This window comes from Mytilus edulis, chromosome 9, assembly GCF_963676685.1.
Source record: "Mytilus edulis chromosome 9, xbMytEdul2.2, whole genome shotgun sequence".
Classification (NCBI taxonomy): Eukaryota; Metazoa; Mollusca; class Bivalvia; order Mytilida; family Mytilidae; genus Mytilus; species Mytilus edulis.
This window is the reverse complement of record NC_092352.1, coordinates 12239655-12265797: the sequence shown is the minus strand read 5'-3', so window position 1 is coordinate 12265797 and position 26143 is coordinate 12239655. Positions and strand designations below refer to the sequence as shown.

Here is a 26143-nt window from a genome sequence, read left to right as displayed (position 1 = left end):
TGTTTTGACAAAGTACCATATAAAACAGCGTTATTGACTTAATTCCAAACACAGTAATTCTCTACTGTGTTTTATTAACAACTGATTTATGAAAACAGCAAATCTAGATTTTATATCATACAATGATGTAAACTCATAAATGTCCATTTCCTAGCTAATGCATTCAATTTACAATGTAGTTGATTGGATTTATTCAAATAGCTAATAGCACTAGTGAGCAATTCCCATGTCTCTCACATAAATGCTTAAACCACAAGTACAATGTAGCAATAGGACATGTTTAGCAAAAAAATCATTTCAATAATCAAATAAGAACCTGAGACATCTGATGGAGCTTAATAACCTTATTGAAACATGATTGAATATCTAAGCTTGCCTTGTGCTTTAATCATCTTATGTGAAATATCAAGACACTTGTCTAATGATTAAATGACAAAATTCTAAGAAAAAAATCAAAGTATAATGTCTAAAGAATCTTATGTAAAACTTGAAGTGAGCATTACTTGAGAGTAGATTATTTAGAGACAATGTCGTTAGTCATTACTTATAAAGATTTTTTGAGAAAATTCATTGATTTTTGTTTGTATAATATTCAATGGCAAATATTCAACTCTGAATATTCAATGAATTTTTGATAGGAGAAAAAAGAAGCTGAAATGCTTCTATTATATGTCACATGCTGGGTGAAAAGCATATGGGAAATCTTTCATTTATCTCAGAAAAAATATATAATTAGCAGGAATGCTGATTTTCTTGTTACTTTTCTACACTATGTTTTTGGTTAACTACATTTCTATCATCCTCTGCTGTATGCTCTTCAATTTGGGATTTATATTTTTTGGTTTTGAGCGTCACACAGATGAGTCTTTTGTACACAAAACAACAAGTGTCTGGCATACAAAATTATAAGGATGGTATCTTTGATGGGATTTTATGACGAGAGATACCAAAGGTACATTCAAAGACATTGTAAAGAACATAAAAACATGATATTTCACTATCTGTACATTATTCTAAATTAAAAACTAGTTCTTATCCTTCTGTTCTGAGATAATAAAGTATAAATGTTTTGTATAGGATCTAGCAGTACTGACTATGCCATTACAGACAGACAATCTTCTATACTGTCATTTCATAATCACTTAACACAAATCCTCCATTAACCCTTGTTACAAATCCTACCAATAATTAAGATTAACATATCCTACTGATGGCAGGTAAAAGTGTTTAGCTTATCGGTGAACACAGATTTTTTTCATTTTAAAGGTGTGATCATATCTTGAATTTATAATTAATTTTTACCACAATTGCATGCTCATGTGTCCTCTGAGTATTCATCATTTCAAATCACTGAAATTAGTTTTAATTCTTATTTTCAAATATGTGCGTGTCAGAAAGTTGTATTTGTAAACTTTCCACTTTTTATTCCTGTAAGGCAAATGAAACTTCCACTGCAATTAAGTTGCATTCCATTACATCATGTATCTTATTTATTTCCTTGCCTGACATTGGATAAAGATAGGAATTTTGTCCTTGTTCAAGTTATAATAGGAGTAAAAAACACCATGTTTTTATTAAATGACATTCTAATAATGTACAATATTCTCAAATTTCTAACTGTTGCATGTATAAAATAGCATTTCCTAGCATTTATAGAGGATGTATAAATTCCAATAAGTGTTTACCCAATTTATTGAAGGAAGAGGGGATAGATATATTTGCTTTGACAGTGCTTTGAAAATAAAAAATATTGGGGATATCATAGAACCATAGCTTTATGTTGACACTTATGGGGAGCTTAATCAAATTAAAATAATTTATAGATTCTTATTTCAATGTACCTCTGAAACGTTTACATGTCCCCAGGTCTCATTACATTTACATGTCCCCAGGTCTCATTACAAATATGTATCAATGCCAACACAACAATGAATCTTAGGATCTTTCTCCAATACTTCTTCATAAACACATCTATTTATACATTTTGGATATCAAAATTTCTCAATTTGCCATGCTATAAAGAGGCAGGGACTCATATACCACTGATATGCATGTATGTTAAAGAAAATATATACCAAATAACAATTTTCTGTCATTAAAGCTTATGGGATTAACTTATGCTAATATGGACCTAGTCAGAAACCACTAAGTGCTGATGCTTTAGACATCAAAACAGAGCAACTTATGTCTGAAAAGTGGACACCGATCTCATGGGATAAAACAAACCCATCACAAGAACTGTTACAAGTTGTTAGCTATTGTAACTGAAATCAACCCACCAGAACCATTGTAGATCTTTGAATGAAGCTGTTATACTGAAAAAATAATACATAAAAAGAATAATACAGGATTACCAAAAATATAGGGACGGACCACACAAATTTCCAACACCAAACACCTGTGAAAATATAGACATCCATGAATGGTCTACTCTGTTATCAGAGGATTTATTTCTTTTAAATAATCTCAAATATCTTTTATTATTTTTACTTCTTAATGGCGTGACAAGAAACCTAATTTCTATTTTCAACAGCATGAAATTCTTAAGTATCTGTTTAAAAAAAAGTGTAATAAAATTAAATGATTAAATTCAATGGAAAGATACATGAGAGGCCTCCGATTGATATTTTTATTATGTAGCAGTTTGTTTTCATCATTTGTATTGTATTTCATCTTTATTTATTAAATTCTTTTCAAGTAACAAGGCCATTATTTTGAATTAAGTTTGGCATTCAAGATCCCAATATCAAAGGTTTCTATAACATATTACCAAATTTGAACAGTTTCTGTTAGCTAACAACAACTATAATAAATTGCTTTGCTTTTAAAACAGTGCAGTTCATCATTTAAACCTGACATTTATTCATAAGTCCTGTCACTTTGTCCTTAGATGGTGTGGGATGTAAAACTACTGGGAAAACAGAATTGTGGAAATGTGTCAAACCAAAACATGATAAATCTTAACTGTGAAAAATGGGTCACAATTCTCGCTTTCATTCCATTTATCAACTGGTAGAAAACTAAATAAATACAGAATTTATAATGAACTTAATCATGTTAAACATGTACTTGACCAAAATTTCTATTTTAACTTGGATAAGTTTTTGGTGGGGTTCGTGTTGCTAAGTCTTTCGTTTTCGATGTTGTGTCTTTTGTACTATTTGTCTGTTTGTTATTCTATTTTTTAGCCTTGGTGTTGTCATTTTTTTCCTCGATCTATGAGTTTGACTGTCCCTCTGGTATCTTTCGCCCCTCTTTTTAGGTTCTAGCCTCCCCAATGTGCCAAATTGACTCACTTATGGAAAAGGGGGTACTATTTTAAGTATAATGAACATCTCTCATGAACTCTCCTTCAAATATGACCTCCTTTGCCTTACATTTAAAACTAAATAAATATAACTGGTTGACCTTTAATTTTCTATCTTTGTACATGCTTTCCTTACATCTTTCTCAACACCATGCTAATTATAGCACCAGTAATTATAACTAGCATATATACATGTATATTTAGATTACTTATAATTATCATGTTAACCAGGCAAAGTATTATCAAATATATTATGATCTACAAATAGAAATCTTGTTTCAAAGATATTGTTATCTATAATTAGTGATGAATGGACGTTTTTCAATACCTGATTATCAGCTGAAAGGCTCAATGTACAATTTAATACCACTGATATGGTCTTATCATAAACAACTATATTTATAATCTGGATCTTTAGAACATTCTCTTTGATACCTGAGCTTTATTTGTTTTTCTTTAATTATTACAGGGAAAAAAATCTATTATTCTTCTCTTCAAAATCAGGTATTTATCCAAATTTTGAGTTTGGTGATGATAAGAATAGGCTTTTCATAATTTAATAACATAAACAGAGAGAAAATATAATCATCAAGTGATGTAATAAAGTGCACATGCAGCATGAAGTCATTGTCTTATGTGCTAATGACAGTATGAAATATGATTGCTCAGTATACTTTCCATCTGTCTATCATAACTGACACGAGCTTTATTACTGGCAGGTATGTCATTTAAGAGATAACTGTATTGTATTTGAAGCTTTAAGGACGCCCATCGGTAGTTTTACTGTCGCAAATGTAGTTTACCTGGCGACGCCTGCTTCCGGCTTCAAACATAAACACCGGGCATTTTCTGGCTTCTGTGCCGCTTCAGAATGTAATAAAATTTGATAAAAAGAAGACTTAGATGCAAATGTGAGTTTTTTGGCTTATTATTGTAGAAATTACATGTCAATACATTCAGCAATTCAAAATGTCGGCTTCCTTAGTTACAGACAAGGAAATAGAGAATTTTACCCTAACTGTCGTCCATTAATAAAAAATAATTGCATTAGAATAAGGGTTCTACCAGCAATGTGGAAACATAATATCTAACGTCAAACGTCAAAGGATCTTATAAAGATATATTGGGCATGTGACACCATCCAAAATACCAAATTAACCAAAAGATATAGAAACAACTCAGGTCTACTTAACTATGTGACACATGCATAGACATTGTATGCTGAACCATGTGACACAGACATTGTATACATATTCAGGTTCTCAAATATGGAACAGTTTACCAAATGAAATAAAAATGAGTAATACACTTGTATCTTTTAAAACAAAATGTTAAAAAATTTTCATCAATTGTGCAAATTAATATGCTTTTTCATTATTATTTAAATACAATTGTATATTGTGTATAATATAACTTTATAATACTCTATGTACTTATAAATATGTTATTATTATTTTGAGGACTCTCAGGAAGATTAGTTTTAACTAATGGGATCATCCTCTTGAAATAAAGATTATTTATTTATTTATTTATTTATACTGACACAATCATAAACGTCGTGTACTGATTCATGTGACACATACATCAACATTGTATACCAAACCATGCAACACAAACATTGTATACTGAACCATGTGACACAAACAATGTAAACTGAACCATGTGCCACATACAATGTATACTGAACCTTGTGACACAAACATTGTATTCTGAACCATGTGACAAAAACAATGTAAACTGAACCATGTGCCACATACAATGTATACTGAACCATGTGACACATACAATGTATGCTGAACCATGTGACACAAACAATGTATACTGAACCATATCACACAAACAATGTATACTGAACCATGTGACACAAACAATGTATGCTGAACCATGTGACACAAACAATGTATGCTGAACCATGTGACACAAACAATGTATACTGAACCATGTGACACAAAAAATGTAAACTGAACCATGTGCCACATACAATGTATACTGAACCATGTGACACAAACATTGTATACTGAACCATGTGACACAAACAATGTAGGCTGAACCATGTGACACAAACATTGTATACTGAACCATGTGACACAAACAATGTATACTGAACCATTTGACATATACAATGTATACTGAACCATGTGACACAAACATTATATACTGAACCATATGACATATACAATGTATACTGAACCATGTGACACAAACAATGTATACTGAACCATGTGACACAAACAATGTATACTGAACCATGTGACATATACATTGTATACTGAACCATGTGACATATACAATGTATGTTGAACCATGTGACACAAACAATGTATACTGAACCATGTGACACAAACAATGTATACTGACCCATGTGACACAAACAATGTATACTGAACCATGTGACACATACATTGTAAACTGAACCATGTGACAAAAACAATGTATGCTGAACCATGTGACACAAACAATGTATACTGAGCCATGTGACACAAACAATGTATACTGAACCATGTGAGACATACAATGTATACTGAACCATGTGACACAAACAATGTATACTGAACCATGTGACACAAACAATGTATACTGAACCATGTGACACAAACAATGTATACTGAACCATGTGACACATACATTGTATACTGAACCATGTGACACAAACATTGCATACTGAATCGTGATGTCACACAAACAATGTATACTGAACCATGCGACACAAACATTGAATACTGAACCATGTGACACAAACAATGTATACTGAACCATGTGACACATACAATGTATACTGAACCTTGTGACACAAACAATGTATACTGAACCATGTGACAAAAACATTGTATACTGAACCATATGACACATAAATAAACATTGTAAACCAAATCATGTAACACAAATAGTATATGTGCGTACTGAACCATATGACACATACAACAACATTTTAAACTGAACCATATGACACAATGAAGTAAACAGGATTTTTCTCAATATCGCAAAAATTTTAATTTACATACATGAACATTTTATACTGAACCATTTGACACATACATGAACTAAAGAAATGCACAAAAAAAAAACATGAAGAAAGTGATTCTTTAGCTGTTAATGCAACTGATGTAAAACAGATGAAGTTGCATTTGAATCACCTTTACAAATATTTCTGAGCCAAAGAGATGCAGATTAGATGTATAGATGTAGTTCTGTTTGTAGAAGAAAGGAATAATTCTAATCTACATATTATAAAAGTGGAATATATCCCTTATAACACATGATAATCTGGATTTTATAATGATCACAAATAAGTAATCTATTTTTCAGGAGAAACTCATCTCTCTCTCTACCATTCAAAATAACAAATACTTAATGTGTTCAGCATACAAACGAATACTCTATTCAAAAATAATCAATTGTAACATTTAAAATGAATACATCTGGTACAAAACCAACCACATGAATGAGAAAAATATCATATTAATATTTGATGGTTTAATATAGAATTTTAATATTATCAAAAATTTAATGAAAAATGACAGCAATGTAATTAAGTTTCTGCATGTTGGATTTTTTTCGTGTAGAAAAAGCTGACTAGGAGAACACATGTCTGATATATGAGCATGTGTCTCATTTAGAATCAGTGTGTGGTACATTCACCAACTAGAGTACTGCCAATATTTTACAATGTTAAACAAGATGTTTATTAAAATCTCTATAATTAAGTCTACTGTAAATTAATTACAATTCAGTACTCATGTACTCTCAGAATATACTCAGTAACATGTATACCGGAATATCTCAAACAAAATTCATGTGCCAAATAACAAACTTTCATCAAAAGTTACTCAGGTGTTTACAAATTCTACTGCATATGAGCAATGCCACTCAGATTTTTAAAGATTCGTCAATTGTTTCAGCTGATTCCGATTAAAATGAGTTTTGTGTAGGCAATGATATTTTAAAAGTTATAAGTTTTTATCAACTTCTGTAATATTCAAATTAAAGCTAACCCCTAAACAGACATGCTACGTATACTGATGCTTTAAATTACTAGTTATACTTTAAGAAGAACTTCCTTCAATCTTAGACCTATAAAGTCATATGAAATCAATAAAATATAAGCTTAAAGTTGTGGTTATTAATCAGGTATTGATCTACACTGCTCATTTCAGGCTTCCAGTAGTTTTTGCTTCAAACATTGGCATGTTATAGTATAGAAAAATAGAAAAATAAACGGGGAATGTGCTCATGGGACACAGATGATTGCATGTAATGTTATAAAGGGACATAACTTAAGAACTGTAAAAGTGATGTTCCCAATTTGTACTTGATCTGAGTTTTGTGGTAATAAGCATTGATTATGCGTTTCATAACAATTGGTTGAGTCAAACTCAAGAAAGAGAACAGAAAAGAAAAATCCAGCAATTTTTACATTTGTGAACAACATAACTCTACAACAGTAAAAGTGATACAACCAAAATTCTAACTTGATCAGTGTTTTGTGGTAATGAGCATTGTGTATAAGTTTCATAACATTTGGTTGAGGCAAACTAGCTTTAGAGAACAGAAGCAAAAAATAATAGCTATTTTTCTATTTGTAAATGGCATAACTCTAGAACGCTATAAGTGATGCAACCAAAATTCAAATTTGATCTGTGTTTTGTGGTAATAAACAATGTGTATAAGTTTCATAACATTTAGTTGAGTCAAACTAAATTTAGAGAATAGAAACCATTTTGGGATGTGAGGATTATGGATGGACAGACTGACGGACAGAAGGATAAGGGTAAAACTTAATGCCCCTTCCACTACAGCGAGGGCATTAACATAATGGGAAGGCGTTACTTGACCTAGCAGGCCTCATGGCAATTACACAATTATACAGTGCTAGTAAATAAACCAGTCTTATGCTATTTACTCCTTTCTTGAATTCAAAATATTAAATTCTTTAAAGACCTCTGAGTCAAACCAATTAGGGAGGATCCCACTTACCTCAGCTGTTTCGAGAGTGAGATGAATGGCCCAAGTTATACTGGTGAAGAAAAAAACACTTTTGGTAAAAATAAAATCCTCTCTTGTCCCACAAAAAAGCTATCGACTTGAAGAGATATGGCTATGATGTAGCCAACAATGTAGAAAGTGGCGTTAAACCCCAATACCCAATCATTTAATCATGGAATAAATGTAGTAGAAATTAAACAATGCAGACAGATTTTACTTTAGTCCTTTCCCGTTTGAAAATGAAGAAATGACAATTACAATACTAATTTAGATGTTACATTTATAATCCTTTTGATTGTGTTTATATATATATATATAGCTTGATCAAGTTATATTTGTTCATAACTCTTCAATGGTCGACTTCTGATTTGTACTGAAGATTACCATCATCAGGATTCTAAAGACATAAGTTGACAGGCCTAGACATAATCACTGCCACTGGAGAATTCACTTTTTGTCAGGACTTTCAATAGACAGATAAGGCATGACAAACAGTTACCAACAAACCTAAGCCATTACTGCAGATGACAGTCAGTTTTACCAGTATGAACTGATTTATAGATTTTCATTCAGCTAAACTTAACTTAGTAATCAGTTCCTTTTCTTGTTCCACACACAACATTAATTTCGGTAGATTTTAATTTAAAACAGAAAAGCTTAAAAAAAATCTACTAAATTACAAATTTCTTTATAATTTCTTAATCATACACCATGATGAGTTAAATACTATTATGCTTATAAGTCAAATTCCTGAAAGTCTATATTTTTCTAAATTATTGAAAGCTATCATTAAGCATTAACCATTATATCCGGGTCTATTTAACAATTAATTACACCTTATGTAAGAATCCTGGGTTTTGATCGGTTGATAGCCAGTGTATTTTTCACCAATTTACTGCTATCAAATGAATATCGTTCATTTTTAAAGTTGCTGGGGTATATGCAAAAAGGATATGCCTTTTTTACCCTCTCTGCCGTGGTATTTGCCAAAAAATACTCTATCCTACTGAATCTTGTAACATCACGATCATCAATGCATTTTAGACATACAGTGTAATTAAACAGATATAGCATGTTCTTGAGGGGTATTTGCGAAAAATACCAGTCTTGAGAATGAATTTCCCTCGCCTTACGGATCGCGAAATTTAACATTCTCACGACTGGTATTTTTCGCAAATACCCCTCCTTATCATGATATATCTGTTCAATATTGCATCGGACTCAGCCCTTAGGGGTGTATCTAACAGATGAAAAGGACCATGGATACACAACAGCTACCAAGACAGTGAAAACAATGGTCTGGTGTTTGAGTGCAAAACATATATAACTGAATCCTCTTTCCGTTTACTCTGTCAGACTAAAGCCCTATATAACGATATATCTAATAGATGCAGAAAGAACATGGATACACAATGGCTTCAACACTAATCTGGTGTAAGAGTGCAGAACAACTGAATCCTCTTTCCAATTGATAACATCATTAGAGCAATGCATCAGATCAAATGAGATGTGTTTCTTCTTAATTTCTATAAATATACAGCTATGCAACATCAATGTCGATTTAAAGCTGATTGAGATTAGCATATTGTTTTTAATCAACAACAAATTACTTATCATGTTTGCATGCAAGAGATACAGTGATTGTATTATCATACTGTATTCCTATTAGATGTGATGATTAGCAATGATAGATCGAAAAACAAATTCAATACTGTGAACTTTTCTACTGTTAATCAAACAAACGTTAGAATGTTGCTATCAGAAAACAATTTATCAAGTACAGATGGACCTATAAAATGATATTTAAATCCAATAAATACGTAATAAACTGTTGACACAGAGATATGTCCTGCCTTTTTGTGATTTTTGATAGTATGCAAATATTGAATCCAAATGGTAATATCTAAACCTATATAACTATGAAATACATTCAATGTCAATCTCCATGAAATGAGAAATGCCAAATGCTTATAAAACTGCATACCAAATACCATTGGTTTATCATAAGTGGTTCCCTTAACGCTAACATAAACACAAACTTTGACTTGAAAATAATGTAAAAGTTTTAAAATCAATGAATCTCGATAGGGGCGGGGCCTTGTAATCTCCATGGAAAAAGAAGACTTGCAAATGCTATTACTATCACTGACCGAACATTAGTGGTTCCTCTTAAACAAACTGGTTCAATCACAATCTTTAATATGTAAACTATACAAAACAGTCAGAGGCAATAGACCATGATTGAGGGAACAGCACGATTTCCTTGAAAATCAGATGTGTCAATGCTTATGCATCTGCATACCTGATGAAAATAAAATGTCATTGACATTCATATCATTTTATTATTTTTTTTTGGGGGGGGGGAGGGGGGGAGGGGGGAGGGGGGTGCGTGGGTCATATATCTCCATGGAAATGAGAAGTGTCCATGCTAATATGTCTGGATATGACTTGTTGAGTAAGCAATAGTTTCAAAGTAAACAGACAACAGGGAGACTGGGCCAAAGTTTCATACAACAGCATACCAAATGTCATTGAACTATCACTAGTTTTTTCGACATTGTCAAGGCTAGACAAAAAGTAATGTTGTATTTTCTAGAGAATTACCTCATTATTTTAGGTTTATTTTCCTTCAATCTTTCAATTTCTGTCTTCTAAAAACTTATATAAAGTTAAAAATGTCAAGACGATCAACATAGATTTTCTATGTTTACTATGGTTTTTTTATCATTTATTAATTTTAGTTATTGATAACTGGTCTTTGATAATCTCAGTTGATTTTATTAAAAGCTGATCAATACTACGGTTGATTAAGAGGATGATGTATGGTATGGACATTGACTATTATTGGGGACAGTGTTCTTCTTTGCTGTCTCATTCATGTTTGTTACAGTAATCCATAATTCATAAACTACAATACAATTGATGGTCTGAATCACACCAGCTAAAAAATGAAATGAAAAACAACAGTGAACAAATACTTCCACTTTGCAGTGCAAAATTATCAATACCATGATGATGAGGTTTGAAAAAAAAACCTTCTTCCCCAAAATCCTAATTTGTTTGCTGTCAAACATAAAAACTTTTTTCTGCATGTGCAATTATTTAATTTAGAAAATGCAGCCAGACAGTCTACAAATCAACATGAATACAAGGAGATGAAGGATATAAGAGTTGACAGCAACCCTATGACACAAATAACCAAGACATCAACATGGCAACATTCTGTTTTCAGCAATGGACAAGAGTCTATATATTAAATATGTAAATCTAAATTGTCCAGTCTAAAAAAGGTATGAATAAATTTTAAAACAGCAGCAAGTAAAATCTGCCATTGACAATGACATAAGACTACCGCTTACAAGGTTCCAGACTTGGGACAGGTAAATGAATACATGTTGAGGTACAATTAGTTTTTAAAGGCTGTTGTCCCTCTCAAGGTTTTCTTGTACACTTTTCTTTTAATCAAAGTTTTTGATGGATATTTTACAGTGACAACCGTCAAAGAAAGCTTTCATTAACAAGAGTGCACACGCTGAAATGTCTCGCCTTCTATACTAATCATTGATATTATGTTGATAGTCCTAAGTAAAAAGCTAAGCTTTATAACAACTGTACCATAAACTTAACATTAACCAAGATAACTAAACAAAGACCAATGAACCTTGAAAATGAGGTCAAGGTCAGATGAACTATGCCAGGCAGACATGTACAGCTAACAATGCTTCTATACAACATATATAGTTGACCTATTACTTATAGTTTAAGAAAAATAGACCAAAACACAAAAACTTAACACTGTGCAATGAACCGTGAAAATGAGGTCACGGTCAAATAAAACCTGCACGACTGACATAAAGATCATTAAATATTTCCATACACCAAATATAGTTGACCTATGGCATATAGTATTAGATAAAAAGACCAAAACTCAAAAACTTAACTTTGACCACTGAACCATGAAAATGAGGTCAAGGTCACATGACATCTGCCCGCTAGACATGTACACCTTACAATCATTCCATACAACAAATATAGTAGACCTATTGCATATAATATGAGAACAACAGACCAAAACACAAAAACTTAACTATAACCACTGAACCATGAAAATGAGGTCAAGGTCAGATGACACCTGCCAGTTGGACATGTACACCTTACAGTCCTTCCATACACCGAATATACAAGCCCTATTGCTTATAGTATCTGAGATATGGACTTGACCACCAAAACTTAACCTTGTTCACTGATCCATGAAATGAGGTCGAGGTCAAGTGAAAACTGTCTGACAGACATTAGGACCTTGCAAGGTACGCACATATCAAATATAGTTATCCTATTACTTATAATAAGAGAGAATTCAACATTACAAAAAATTTGAACTTTTTTTTCAAGTGGTCACTGAACCATGAAAATGAGGTCAAGGACATTGGACATGTGACTGACGGAAACTTCGTAACATGAGGCATCTATATACAAAGTATGAAGCATCCAGGTCTTCCACCTTCTAAAATATAAAGCTTTTAAGAAGTTAGCTAACGCCGCCGCCGTAGCCGCCGCCGCCGCCGGATCACTATCCCTATGTCGAGCTTTCTGCAACAAAAGTTGCAGGCTCGACAAAAACTTGGAAGAACTTGGAAGAAATAGAATCTCATCCTATTTTCTTGAAACTAAGGATGGACTGGAAGGGAATTATCCAATCACATTGCAGTTTTTCTTTTGAACAAGTTTTTAATGTAATAATTAAACTTTAATAGTGACAACCGATGACTTGAACCTTTAGTTTACTTGGTCAACAAGGACTTTGACCAAGTTAACTTTGTTAGTGACGATCGGGCTTAAAGAGTGTTTTATTCCTTTCTCTTCATAACAGTAACAGCAAACACTAAGGACAGGCAAGACTAATTATGTAGTAATTCCATGGTGTTTGAATAATTGAAATTTGATAAAGAAAAATGCTCCAAACGTTATATAATTGTCTTTATATCAAGAAATCACTGAATTATTGAACAGAAATAAAATAACTGCAGGTCCCAATGACATAATTAATTTTGTAATGAGGAGCAATAACAAATAACCCTATCATTCATCAAATCTCTAATGAACATTAATGTGTCCATAATGTGAGAAACTTCCAACCTTTTATAACTGGTAAACTTCTGGTGACTTCATTATAGGACTCTGAACTACTTCTGATATAATAGTGAAATGGATCTTATTGTATCAAATATCATGTTTTATATTAATAAGTTGTAAAGTGCAACATGGTTTATATAATAGTTGATGCAGATCAGTATTTAAACAAAAATGCACATGCCGAAAAAAATGAAAACATCAAGTAATAAATTTCATGCGTCTGATGGCTTTTCTGGATTTACCTTCAGCAGGAACACTCAAAGATAATGTCTCACCTGCTTTACTGATTATAATTGAATTTCATGTTGAAAGTCTTTGAGATGAATGGGTTACTACAGGGATCACATAAGCTTATATTATAAATGATCCATGGAAACGAAATCAAAGGTTAAAAGTAATGCACTTCTGTACACATAGAAAATTCAATTTCCCTACTTTTTATGTTAGGACAATAAACTGTGTGACTTTTACTATGAATTTTCATAGAAATGAAAAATACCCTGAAATGGAAAGTTCACATGAACTATTTTTTGCAAAGGTTAAAAGATAGGGTTGTGCAGCTTATTATCAACTTTTATTTGCTTCAGACTTCTAAGAGTTCAAAAATGCAGTTCAACAATCCTCTCTTAGCCTAGAGTCTTCCTGATAATCCCCCTCTTAGCCTAGAGTCTTCCTGATAATTCCCCTCTTAGCCTAGAGTCTTCCTGATAATTCCCCTCTTAGCCTAGTCTTCCTGATAATTCCCCTCTTAGCCTAGAGTCTTCCTGATAATTCCCCTCTTAGCATAGAGTCTTCCTGGTAATTCCCCTCTTAGCCTAGAGTCTTCCTGATAATTCCCCTCTTAGCCTAGAGTCTTCCCGATAATTCCCCTCTTAGCCTAGAGTCTTCCTGATAATTCAGTTCAACAATCCCCCTCTTAGCCTAGAGTCTTCCTGATAATTCAATTTGACCACTATCCAACTATATTCATACTGGTAAAATTCTGGTATTATAGATTATATCTGGGAATCAGTAGGTAAACAAAACAAAATACAAAAATGTATATATGAATATTAAATATCTCCCAGAAAGAGGCATGATTTGTAAAGCAGCTGTATTTACAAGTTCAACCTAGACAATCTTGTCAAAAGGACATTTATACCTTAGTACAATGATTTTATCAGGTTACTAAATTAAGTTATAATGTAGTTCACCTATTACTTACGTAATATGAGAAACTGACCTAGTAAATAGGATTAAACCCATAAAATGATGTCATTGTAAGGTGAACCCCGTCTGACAGATATGTATACCTTGCAATAATTATCAAAAAAGGTCTGAATGCTTGTAACTTCTGAGAAAAATGCAACAAAGTTTCCTTATGTGACAGACAGGCAAATGTAGAACTAAACCAGTATACTCCCTCCTTGGAGCAGGGGTATTACTGTTGCTCAAGGTGTATGGAAAGTATTATTCAAATGACATTTGCTGATTTGAGTAACTAAAAATGTATGACAAAATGAATGTAACAAAACCCCCGGCTTAATCTATGCAGAAAGCACCGAAATAACAAACAAAGAATATGAAAGACAGCGAACAACGACAACCACTGAATTACAGGCTCCTGTAACTCATGCTTTTTTTTTGTGCATTAATGTTACAAATGTATTAAATCAGGCATACTGTTCCATAATATCTCAACAATATTCATGAACAAACTGATTGCTGTAATATGATCAGGATACATACCTTCGCATTTAAGTCCCTGGTGTAGAAGGCCATATAACAATGAACCACAATGATCACAAAATGTTGGACTGCCATAGCTGTGTACTTTAAATCGGTGTAAATTTGTTGCCTGCAATAATAAGAAAACAATGTTAAGTACAAATACCAAATTGTTACAGAATCTACATTTTTTCCTGAAATTGTAAATAAAAATTAGTTTTATAAAAAATGTCATTGTCTCCCACTTTCAGTAGGTAAGTGATTGGGGAAATTTTGGCTTTGTTTATCAATTCACTATTGCTCATATACTCGATTGTAGCAGTGATTTAACAGATTATTTTCTTGGTTGTATGGTTAATCTTGTGACTGGACGTTTGATTTATACAACATATTGTTCAACCTATATTTAAATCACCTGGTTGGTGCCAGCGAAGATTCAAATTTCTATAAAAAAAATAATTTTGTTCACTCTCTTCACACGACCATGTCTTCTTTCATTTATATCTATTTTCATTTCTTTAACATAAAAAGCAATTAGTTTTCTCTTAATTTAAGGCAATTTGTTTTTCAAACTCCATGACCTTCTTGATTAGCAAAGTAAGGAAGATGCTTATTAACTAATAATATTTTTTCTTTTGCAATTTTCTAAATATTAATTAACAGAAAAAGAAGGTTCTATCACTATATTAGCATGTACAAACTTTCTAAAGCCGTTGAATTGGTTGGTAAAATTAATAAAACTGTCTTGATTAATTCAATTTGATTCAGAAAACTGGGAAATATTGAGTAACAATAACCACAATAGGATTAATTTGCATGATGTCTGCCATCAAAATTCTCCATGGTATATACATATGGTGATTTATTCAATTATCAAACTTTTTTTATCTCGACATAGCTTCTATACCAACTCCAGACTATATTTGATACCAATATTGCTCATTGAATCACTACCCTCAAATCTCTCATGGACACATCAACTTGAATATTTATCAGAAGTAACACCCAGCCAGTTTTTACTGCTTCTCATCACATTAAGAAACACATTGCAACATATCTGAGTTCTTTACTATGTTTACTACTAGATGTCATATATATATTTTCTGTTTTCTAGTCTCTAATGAAACATACAGACATCTATTGTGGAATGAAACACATAAAACAATGTCCGTTAGGACAGATATCTGATCACCTTGTTCTTGTAAAACTGGTATAGGAAGGGAACTTTAAGATCATGAAGTTAATGTGTGGTAGATAAATGCTTATAAATCGATAAAAAAACCAACAACAGGAAAATTTATGTACTAGATGTACTAAATCTGAAGTAGTATAATACAAGGAAGCATTGACTGCATACAGTTATATAGATATGTCATTTGTAATTTTCTGAAAATTCAGACAATTTTTCCTGAAATAATGTGTAATTTTGTAAGCATGTAAATGTTCAAACTTGACAATTGTTTTTTTGTGAATATCTCCTTCCAACAAAATCACAGTAACACTAATCAAAGCTAACACCTCAATGAATGTTCAAGACAGCTCCAAAAACTCTTTTGAGGGGAATTGTATGCTAGAAGTTAATAACACTGTGTTATCCTGGTTCTTATTTTACTTTAGTCCACTTAAAGGAAATTAAAACTAAAATTAATTTTAAAATATTATTCTCTTGTTAAAAAATACAACCATTGACTTGTTTAGACTATACAGTTTCTTTTATTGATCCATTATTAGAGAAAAGGAAAAAGTTTGATAGAGAAATAATTTGCTTTTGACCAATCATTCAGGAGAATAATTTGTGTTTGACCGATCATTTGGGAGACTAATAATTTGTGTTTGACTGATCATTCAGGATGGACAGCCAGACAGGACATGATCACACTTCACAAATAAAAAATATAATCTTTTTGTAATTAAACAGGCAGCTGAGAAAAGAAAGATTAATTTTACAGGTCCTTTGGAATTTGATTAGAAGAAGAAAAAACATTTTCTTTGTGCTACACTGCTGTAAAATCAATATAGTGGTTTCTCAAGGGATGCCATGAGAAAAGCTTTTATCCTACCTAAACTCAATGATCACAAACCGCATTACTTACAGACAGGTAAAAAGTCTGGTGAGAAAAGCTTTTATCCTACCTAAACTCAATGATCACAAACTTACAGACAGGTAAAAAGTTGGGCTTAATATATATTTTCTGTAACAATGATGTGCACTTTTAATTTCCTTTGATCTTTTAACAGTAGTTTTAAAGTGGTCTTCAATACTTAAAAAACAAAAAATACAACTATAGCTACCATTTCAAAAGAATTTTAGTATGTATGCTATCCATATTACAATCTTTCTGTTATATAGCTTTCTTCCAAACAAAACAAATCCCTCTTTAATTGAGGTTATTTCTGAGCCTTTTTCAGTTGAACCTGACAGTCTGTTATAAGGTAATAGTATACTTCTTGCTGCATATCAAATTTGTTTTTTCGTTTATTGTTTTGAACATTTTGTACATCAATGACAGCCCAATAGCTAATTTGTTTAAATTGTTTAATCAAGCCTGCTATATGGTATGGGTTTTGCTCATAATTGAAGGCAAGTGGATAATTGTCTCAATGGCCATCATACCACGTCTTCTTATTTTTAAACGACATATTTTATGCTGATCTGGGAAGGGGGTGAAAATATTGATGCATGTTTGGTAATGTAACCACTGAATAATGCTCAAGTCCTGCATCTTAATTCTGCAGCAACTCGTAGTTCGAGTAAACTCTTGACAGACAGAGTAAATACATACATGGGACATAATGCAGCAGATGCAAATTTAAAATATCATTATAATTACTCCATCTGAGGTCACATGTATTTAATACAAATAAAACCTAACATTCAATAAAAAGAAAACTGCTATGGTGAAAAGTTTTTTGGGAAATTTCCTCTGGGTCTAATGACAGAAGTCAGTTGTTACGTGTGTACCGTCAATGGTCATCCGAATGTCTGACATCAGATGGCACACATGATTGATTTGTAAGTTGAACCTAAATATCAACCACACAGAGCATATCAATAAATATAATTGATTCATATAAGAAAAATAATGACTAGACCAACACATGTCCTAATAAATCATTTGGTATTGTTTTATTCACACTCTACCTCTACCCACTAAGTTATAGCTAACTTTTTATAATCTGAACTTTTTTGTGAAGAACATGGCTTTCTTTCAGAAGAAAATTCTTCCAACACACCATATTCTGATCACATTTGAAAACATGTTTTCATTTCCTATTGTTAATTATCCGTTTTTAGATGGTGACGTTCCCTTGTCACCATCTTACGGTGTTTATTTATCTCAACTTGTACGATTCGCTCATGTATGTAACAATGTTTTAGATTTTAACGAGAGAAATTTATGTATTACTGAAAAATTATCACACCAGGGTTTTCGATATCACAAACTAGTCAAAACATTTACTAAATTTTATCATCAGTATAAGGACATCATTCGTAAATATAGCTCAACATGCAGACATCTTATACATTAAGGTATTTCACATCCAATCTTTTATGGTAATATTCTTTATAAAGCACAAAGGTGTCAGTATTCACCTCAAAAACTAACAAAACCTTTGAATAGACTTATTAAGAAGGGATATAGTTACGATACTGTTGTCAGGTCATTAAAGATTGCATATTTTGGCGTTAATATTGATTCACTTATAGGGTCTTTGCATCGGAACTAAACACATTTATTCAAAAACCAGTTGTTGGCATGACACGGGTTATGTTCTTCTCATATATGTTATGATGGTATGATACTAAACCCCTAACGGGAAGGATTGTGCCTGATGTTCATATGATGAAATCATAATCTTTCAGTCAGTTTAATTGAGGTCTGAAGCTGGCATGTCAGTTAACTGCTAGTAGTCTGTTGTTATTTATGTATTATTGTCATTTTATTTATTTTCTTTTGTTACGTCTTCTGACATCAGACTCAGACTTCTCTTGAACTGAATTTTAATGTGAGTATTGTTATACGTTTACTTTTCTACATTGGCTAGAGGTATAGGGGGAGGGTCAAGATCTCACAAACATGTCTAACCCCGCCGCATTTTTACGCCTGTCCCAAGTCAGGAGCCTCTGGCCTTTGACAGTCTTGTATTTTTTTAATTTTAGTTTCTTGTGTACAATCTGGAAATTAGTATGGTGTTCATTATCACTGAACTAGTATATATTTGTTTAGGGGCCAGCTGAAGGACGCCTCCAGGTGCGGGAATTTCTCGCTACATTGAAGACCTGTTGGTGATCTTCTGCTGTTGTTTTTTTCTATGGTGGGTTGTTGTCTCTTTGGCACATTCCCCATTTCCATTCTCAATTTTATTTCGTCTTTAAATATGTATTTAATTTGACACTGGACATAAAACATTCATCAAGCATCATCATCATTGCATTTTGGGTTCAGCAGAAGTTATTATCAGTATTAAAAAGGCATAATAAAAGTCCATGGATGACTTCATTTAAATGTTTTATTACAAGTCATATTTTATTGAATTTCAACATTTTGTTGATGAAGTAAATAAGATGCTGTGGTAAAATAATTTCATTCCATAGCACTTACTTCTTAAATGTCAAGTGGAAGTGTTTAAAGATCAGATATAATTTTAGATTCTTTGTGGAGAGTTATGGTATATTTGCACTAATACTAATGATTCAGAAAACTCAAACAGGTTTTCTAATTGCTTTAAATCTTCTTTAAAGGTGATATGTTTTAATTTTCTAATTCTGATACAGACAATTTAGATATTTATAGCACTCTCAAGGGTATACAAATGCCATATGTAGGAGTCAGTACATATGTTTAATATATCATAATATTGTTGACAATGTTTTATAATGCCTTTAAAGCATATTTGATGTGTTTGATAAACAATATTGTGGTATGAAAACCATGTCTCCCTGAGGTATATTTAGAAATTTTTCGATAGAAACAGTACTTATGTTTTTAAAAATGAACCATTTTATGATTAAATTAGTGGTTTTTTGAACAGATCGAGAAAAAAAATCATTTAAATTGAATATACACAAAATCACATTCATTCCTAATGGTAGACCTGTTATTTCTATCTATTTAGCAGATATACTTTTTACTCAGGTAGATTAATCAATGAGTGATAGATTTCTCTTACTGAAATTTAAAGGTCTGAGTGAATAAACTACACAGAGAACAATACCTATTGTATTTGTTCAATGGAATAATAGAACTGCCTAAAGTTTAAATGGAGGTGAATCTATGGAAAGGTACAATTGGGTTCGCAATAAATGTTGGAATTTAGTTCACTGACCCTGTTAACATTTCTAAAATTAAGTTCTGTCAAATTAAGCCATGAACATATAATCATATTCAATTTTGTAAAATGTGCAGAAAATTATCCAAAATGTATTGCACAATTTTTTTTTTAGTTATACTGTAAACCACTTAGAAGCACAGAAGATATTGCATGAAAACTTGCACAGAGCATAAAAGTAAACGTATAAGACTGTTTTTTTAAGAGAGGTCCGATTCAGGGTTCTCTTATGTCCATCCCTCTATAAACCTGACATAATTTTGAAAAAAAATGAAGAATTCTACTTTTTAAAATTCATGAACCAGTTCATCATTATATGACTCTTCCCGTACATTCTTTTTTGTGATGTTTATGAGGAAAAAAGACAGTATAAAATATTTAATTGCAAAGTTTGAAATTTCTTAAATGAACCCTGCTTTGTAATAGCTGCACTGAAGGCAAGACTAACCTAACACAGGACCATCAGGCTGTTCCTAAATGCAGAACAGACTTACAAACAGACAAACAACACATGGTTTAGATAGACAGGCTTGATACAAGGCACACAATGTTTTAACTCCACTCACTTTTTGTCAGTATAAATGAACTGTAAACAACTGTCATACAAGAGGGAGGTTTAGCTACCTATAAATACAGGTTCAGTTCAGTCCATGAATTTTCTTCCAAAATTCCTGTACCAATTCGGGACTTAGGAATATGACAATAATATTCTGTTCATTAGGTTGATTGATAGAGTATAAAGTTTAATTTTGTCAGTTATAATAGACTTTTTGAATTTGACTTGCACTTTTGCTATATTTTAGGAAATAAAGAACAGCAATAAAAGAACCATTCCTTGTTTCATGAGTTAATGAACTCAATCCTTACAAGTCTTACTATCTATAAGTATGATGTGTTGTTCACTTGAAGCAAAGAAGATAATGTTTACCAAGAGATGGGAAGAGAATCGTGAATTTTAACTTTAAGGGTCTTAGTATAAATCAGTAAAAGTACATTAAGTGAATTTAAGTCGGGGGAAATCAGCATTTCAATTTAAGCATGTCAACTCAATACTAAATATAGCCAGATAATAAAATTAAGTCTATATTTAGAGGAATAGACTTAAAATATAATTGAATGGCAATAACAAGAATTGTTGATGGAAAATGTTAAAATTTTTACATTTGCCTTTTGAGGTAAAAATTTCAACATGGAAATGAAAAAGAAATAGAAATGTATTGCATTTAAATCTAATCGATAGCAATGTATATATAACCATAGAAGTATTATATTTCTTCCATGATATAACACAGCATAAATCAATAGATTTCCATCAATTTACTGCTTAATCACTTGGTAATGACAACTGTAAATCAAGTAACATTTCTGTAAATAATGCACTTAACATCATATTTATATTTTTTTGCATGTAAAATCTCTGATACACCTTGCTATAAATCAAACAATAAAATAGCATCTAATGATAAGATATTTACACCTCGGTATCACTGATTACTGTTCTCTTAATGTTCTAATCCATATACAAATCAATAACTATATTACTTTTAATTGATTTATGTAAATATTAATGCAATTTTAATTTCAGAGTAATTTTTATTGCTACCAAGATATTTCCTTACCAAAAAAACTTCTAATTGATTATCATTGGTAGAAAGACTATAGATATATATGCCTTTACCGATAATTAGTTTTCAATGGTATTGTAATATAACACAACATACAATATATCCATTGTGACAGTTATCAGGTTTATTTAGTGAGCAATGGTAAATTAGTACAAAGTTTTAGAAGTCTAAATTCATACAATAAACTCCGCTATGTATAGGAATTCAATCTGATTTAGAGCAGATTCTGTGTCTTTGCTTAATAACCAAGCAATTGTCACAACTTTCTGTTTTACTCTTTGTTCTTGAGGTTATAATATCAACCAATGAAATTTCAGCTTTAAAATTTTGAAGGTGTGCATTAAACCAACAAAACCAGTGGATTCCAAAAATTCTATAAAACAGAAAAGTAAAGAGAGGGTTTTTTGGATCTTTGTAAGCAAATTTAGCTTGGACACAGGATATTTATTTGAATCAGTTTGCTAGGAATCAAATAAAAATTTCAAAGTTGTGTGTTGCTATCTCTTACGCGTGAAGAAGTTTAAGTCCAAGTTTCATAAAATTCTATGGAGGTTAGGCAGATTGATGTTGAAAAGATACCTGCTAACTGCAATAACAAACAAAAATTAAAACTATTGGCACAACTTTTCAGAATTTTTGGTCCAAAATACTCTTCAACTTTATTCTTGTTCAGCTTTTTAATTATTTTGATCTCATCATCTGAGTGGGACTGATGAGTCTTATGTACCGTAGACAAAACGTGCGTCTGGCGCATCAAATTATAAGCCTGGTACCTTTGATAAGTAATTAAAGTTACTTTCCAGTTGAACACTGTTAAAATTGAAAACCATAAAAAAAATCTAAATTTTGATCAAGATGCTATTTCTTGTTTGTGATTATAGAATTCTAGACTGTTGGACCTAAAGTAACCCTTTAATGAAATCTATACAAATTTTTTTTCCATCTGAAAATCAAAAGACATATAAAAATCAAAAAGTTTATTTGTTAAAAAACCCATGATAGAAGTATAATTAGAAGTTTTGGATGATTAACCACACAGTTGAGTTAACCTATTCCCCAGTTTACATTGATTTTCCACTGTGGAGAAAGATTTATCCCTTCAGCTGTTATCTTACTGAAACTTTGTTTAATTGAATGTCCTAGTGCTGAAATAGCTGTCTTAATTTGGTTAATCTATATACAGCAATGGTTCTAAAAATTCCTATGACTTAATTAACAGCACTCAGTCTTATCCATATACAGGAAACCAGCGGATAGATTTAAATATTTACATTTAGAAGCCGATTCTTTCGTCAGTGCAGAAAGGAAAGCCCCATAGCAGGAAGGTAATACATTTGTGCAGCAATCAATACAGGTACATATCAATGCTGGCCTATGACTACAAATGATATCACCATATACAAGTCCTTGGCTTAACTGATATTCATAGCTTGGGGGTAATGTACTGATTTGTATAAGCAGACATTGACCTAGGATAAGTTCCATACTATAATTATTGCAAAATTGATGCAGTTTATTTATAGTAAGCCATTAAGGCTTAGGACATTTGCACTATCTATAACAAAAATGGCAATGCTATCTTAGAAATAATGGTCAATTTCAACAATAATAGATTTTTTTAAACCTAAGGACCGGTACCTGTCCTAACAGCAGTAATACAAAATTTAATCTGACACTGGACCGGTACCTGTCCTAACAGCAGTAATACAAAATTTAATCTGACACTCGACCAGTACCAGTGTCCTAACAGCAGTAATACAAAATTTAATCTGACACTCGACTGGTACCTGTCCTAACAGCAGTAATACAAAATTTAATCTGACACTCGACCGGTACCTGTCCTAACAGCAGTAATACAAAATTTAATCTGACACTCGACCGGTACCTGTCCCAACAGCAGTAATACAAAATTTAATCTGACACTCGACCAGTACCTGTCCCAACAGCAGTAATACAAAATTATATCTGACACTCGACCGGTACCTGTCCCAACAGCAGTAATACAAAATTTAATCTGACACTCGACCGGTACCTGTCCCAACAGCAGTAATACAAAATTTAATCTGACACTCGACCGGTACCTGTCCCAACAGCAGTAATACAAAATTTAATCTGACACTCGACCGGTACCTGTCCCAACAGCAGTAATACAAAATTTAATCTGACACTCGACCGGTACCTGTCCTAACAGCAGTAATACAAAATTCAAATAACATGCTGTTGAGACACAAAGCAACATAAATCCTTTCTTAAATTACTACAATTTATGTAATATAAAGAATGCCACAAGTAGATTAAAATGTTGTGCTGCATAGACCATATGGCAACCTAAATACTATACTGGACTGCATGGTAACCCTACTATATAGGTATAACACACCTATGTATAGATATACTATGGGTGAAGAATTTTTACTTCAACCAAAATGGAACAAAAATTCCATACTGGACTGGTACCCATGCTCTCAAGATAATAAAACTATCTGAATAGGTAAACACTGATGAAGCTAAAACAAAACATAATCCCATAATGGACTGGTACCTATGGCAAAGAGGTAATACAAAAGCTATGCTGGTTGCTGAGCATAAGCTACATTATAGATAAACAAAGCCACTTTTACAGGTTCTGCATTAACAGGTGATACACAAATATATACTATTAGATAACTAGAAACCACTATTTCTTAAACTAATTCAATTCACACTGCGTTTAAAACTAATATATCTAATAAGCTCAATGACAAGTGGGGTTATACAATAGTGTGCTTAGACATGTAAATCCCAATTAATAAGCTGGTGTGCTTAGACAAGTAAATACCCAGTAATATTAAGCTGGAAACTGCCTCTCCTTATATTATATCCCCAGTCAGTGACTGTTACAGCAAAGGTGTTTTGAACTGTATCTAAAAATTCACTATAAAAACTGCAAGTGCTATGTACAATAACTCTGATTCAACTAACAGTTGCTGCAAATTTAATTTCAGAATACTGCCATCAAAATCTAATTTCACAGTTATTTTTCGAAGCAAATAAGCCATCTATAAAATTTTAATTAACGAAATTCCAGAGTGCAAAAAAAGTATATAATTGATGATATTTTTGTTAATTTCAAAATGTTTTGTTTTACCTTCTATGAGTTTAAGACTTGATCAGAAAGAAGAAAAAAGTAAACCATAGAACTTTGATATACACATACATGTTTTAGCCTTATAATTGATTATACAATTTTTACATTACTTTTTTTTTTTTTTCAATCTCATTAAAATCAGAATTTTCTCTTTGGTCCATAAGATTTGTTTGTTGCTTTGTAAGAAGACATTTCCCACAAAGGGTCATGTGGGAATGACCTTTTATGCAAATTCTTAATTAACCAATCATTCCGATTGACACACTGGCACATTGATTACAATTTTTTTTTCTATTAATACAAATCAATATAAAAAAAGAAGATGTGGTATGATTGCCAATGAGACAACTGTCCACAAGAGACCAAAATGACACAGGCATTAACAACTATAGGTCACCGTACGGCCTTCAACAATGAGCAAGGCCCATACCTCATAGTCAGCTATAAAAGGCCTCGATAAGAAAATGTAAAACAATTCAAACGAGAAAACTAACGGCCTTATTTATATAAAAAAATAAAAGAAAAACAAATATGTAACACATAAACAAATGACAACACTGAATTGCAGGCTCCTGACTTGGGACAGGCACATACATAAATAATGTTGCGGGGTTAAAGGCTTATTGGTCAAAATTTTGTCCCTTAATTCTAATTATTGAATGTTTTAACGACTAGTGATTTCTTATCTAAAGCAATCAAGCTTTACTGTTTTGCTTAAAGTTGAGGAATGTTTACATCAGGTCCGGATATAAAATCTGAATCCCATCAGGAAAGTTATCTAGTTGGACACAGAATTCCCAGATTATTTACATAACATTTTTTGTATAGTAAAAAACTTTTTGTAGGGTTAGATTTGATTGGATGCTGAACATGATCCCTTAAGGGATGTCTTCCGAGGATCTTACATGAGTGACAAACACATGTAATTGA

General features: G+C 32.0%; 1 protein-coding gene across 2 annotated transcripts in view; it reads right to left on the bottom strand.

The window, feature by feature from the left end:
* Positions 1-26143, bottom strand: part of LOC139489517 (calcium-dependent protein kinase C-like) — a 92827-nt gene that overhangs the window by 37753 nt on the left and 28931 nt on the right. For both annotated transcript variants that reach the window (XM_071276004.1, XM_071276003.1), the window contains exon 4: positions 15152-15260. In XM_071276004.1, coding sequence (XP_071132105.1) covers positions 15152-15260 — 109 coding nt within the window. The remainder of the gene's footprint in view (positions 1-15151; positions 15261-26143) is intronic.